Below are 1,083 nucleotides of genomic sequence, written 5' to 3'. Positions count from 1 at the left end.
ACCAGCAGGGAGTGGGATGGGGCTGGTGCCCAGGCGAGGGGAGAGGTCCCCCGGGACCCCACAGGGGAGGGCTGGAGGGGCATAGGGGCAGGGAGTGGGGGGAAAGAAGTGGAGATGCCCCCTGCCCACCATGCCCTGCCTGCTCACCGTCCGGCCCACGCAGGCGACGGAGCGCCCAGCAAAGCGGCTGGCGACATCCCGGTTCACCTCGTCGCTCAGGAGGTCCTCCCAGCGCCCATTGCGGAGTTTGAAGAGCTTGTCCGTGTAGGTGGCCATGCCTGGGGGGTGCACGGGTCAGGGGGCTGCAGCATCCAGCCTCCTCCCGAGGAGGGTGCCCTGCGGCAAGGGGAGGCTGTGGAAGGGGTACCCTTTTCCCAGAGCATCCCAAACCCCTGCTTTGTCCCCCTGCAGCCCCTAGCAGCACCATGGGGCTGAGCTGCTGCTGCAAGACGCCCTGTGACCCTTAAGAGCCGCCAGGAGACACACAGAAGAATCAACTCATTAAGGTAAAATGTGTCCCAATGGGGTACAGCCCCGTAGATCATCCCTGGGAAGGTAAAAAAAAAAAAATCGATGCAGTGCCAGGCACAGGCAGTGAGCCACGCTGCCCGTGACAGCAACGATGGCAGCGCCTGATTTAGGGACAGGTGTGCCGGCAGCTGCCGCCAGCCCGGGTAATTAGGAGCATCAGGAAGACAGATCCATTGCGTGGAGGTCAGGGAGTTGGGACAGGGACACAGAGCAGAGCTGGCCTGGAACACTGACCCAGGGAGCTCTGAGGATGCCCAGTGCCGGGCTGGGGCACACAGGTCTCCCCCTCCCATGACAGACATCCCGGGAGCTGGAACAGCACCAGCAGGGCAGGATTAGACCTGGCTTGGTCCAGCAGGCATGAAGGAGCCATGGCATAGAGGGGCACAGCTGGGATTTGCAGCGCAGTGTTCCTGTGGCAGGGCAGCCCCAGGGATGTCGGGGAAGCTGCTGTCCCACTTGGGGTGCCACAGGGAGGGCGATGGGCAGCTGGAAGTGCTGACTCAGCGGCTGGGTGGGGTCGGGGGCCCGCCCGCCCTGGCATCCAAATAA

At 63.9% G+C, this 1,083-nt stretch overlaps 1 protein-coding gene across 1 annotated transcript in view; it reads right to left on the bottom strand.

Annotated features, from left to right (window-relative positions):
• CRTAC1 (cartilage acidic protein 1) overlaps window positions 1–1,083 on the bottom strand; it is a 12,300-nt gene that overhangs the window by 8,760 nt on the left and 2,457 nt on the right. The window contains exon 3 of the mRNA XM_009887691.1: window positions 148–278. Within this exon, the coding sequence (XP_009885993.1) occupies window positions 148–278 (131 nt within the window). The remainder of the gene's footprint in view (window positions 1–147; window positions 279–1,083) is intronic.

The sequence above is a fragment of the Charadrius vociferus genome, unplaced genomic scaffold (genome assembly GCF_000708025.1).
Source record: "Charadrius vociferus isolate BGI_N301 unplaced genomic scaffold, ASM70802v2 scaffold486, whole genome shotgun sequence".
Lineage (NCBI taxonomy): Eukaryota > Metazoa > Chordata > Aves > Charadriiformes > Charadriidae > Charadrius > Charadrius vociferus.
This window is presented reverse-complemented; position numbering and strand designations above follow the sequence as displayed.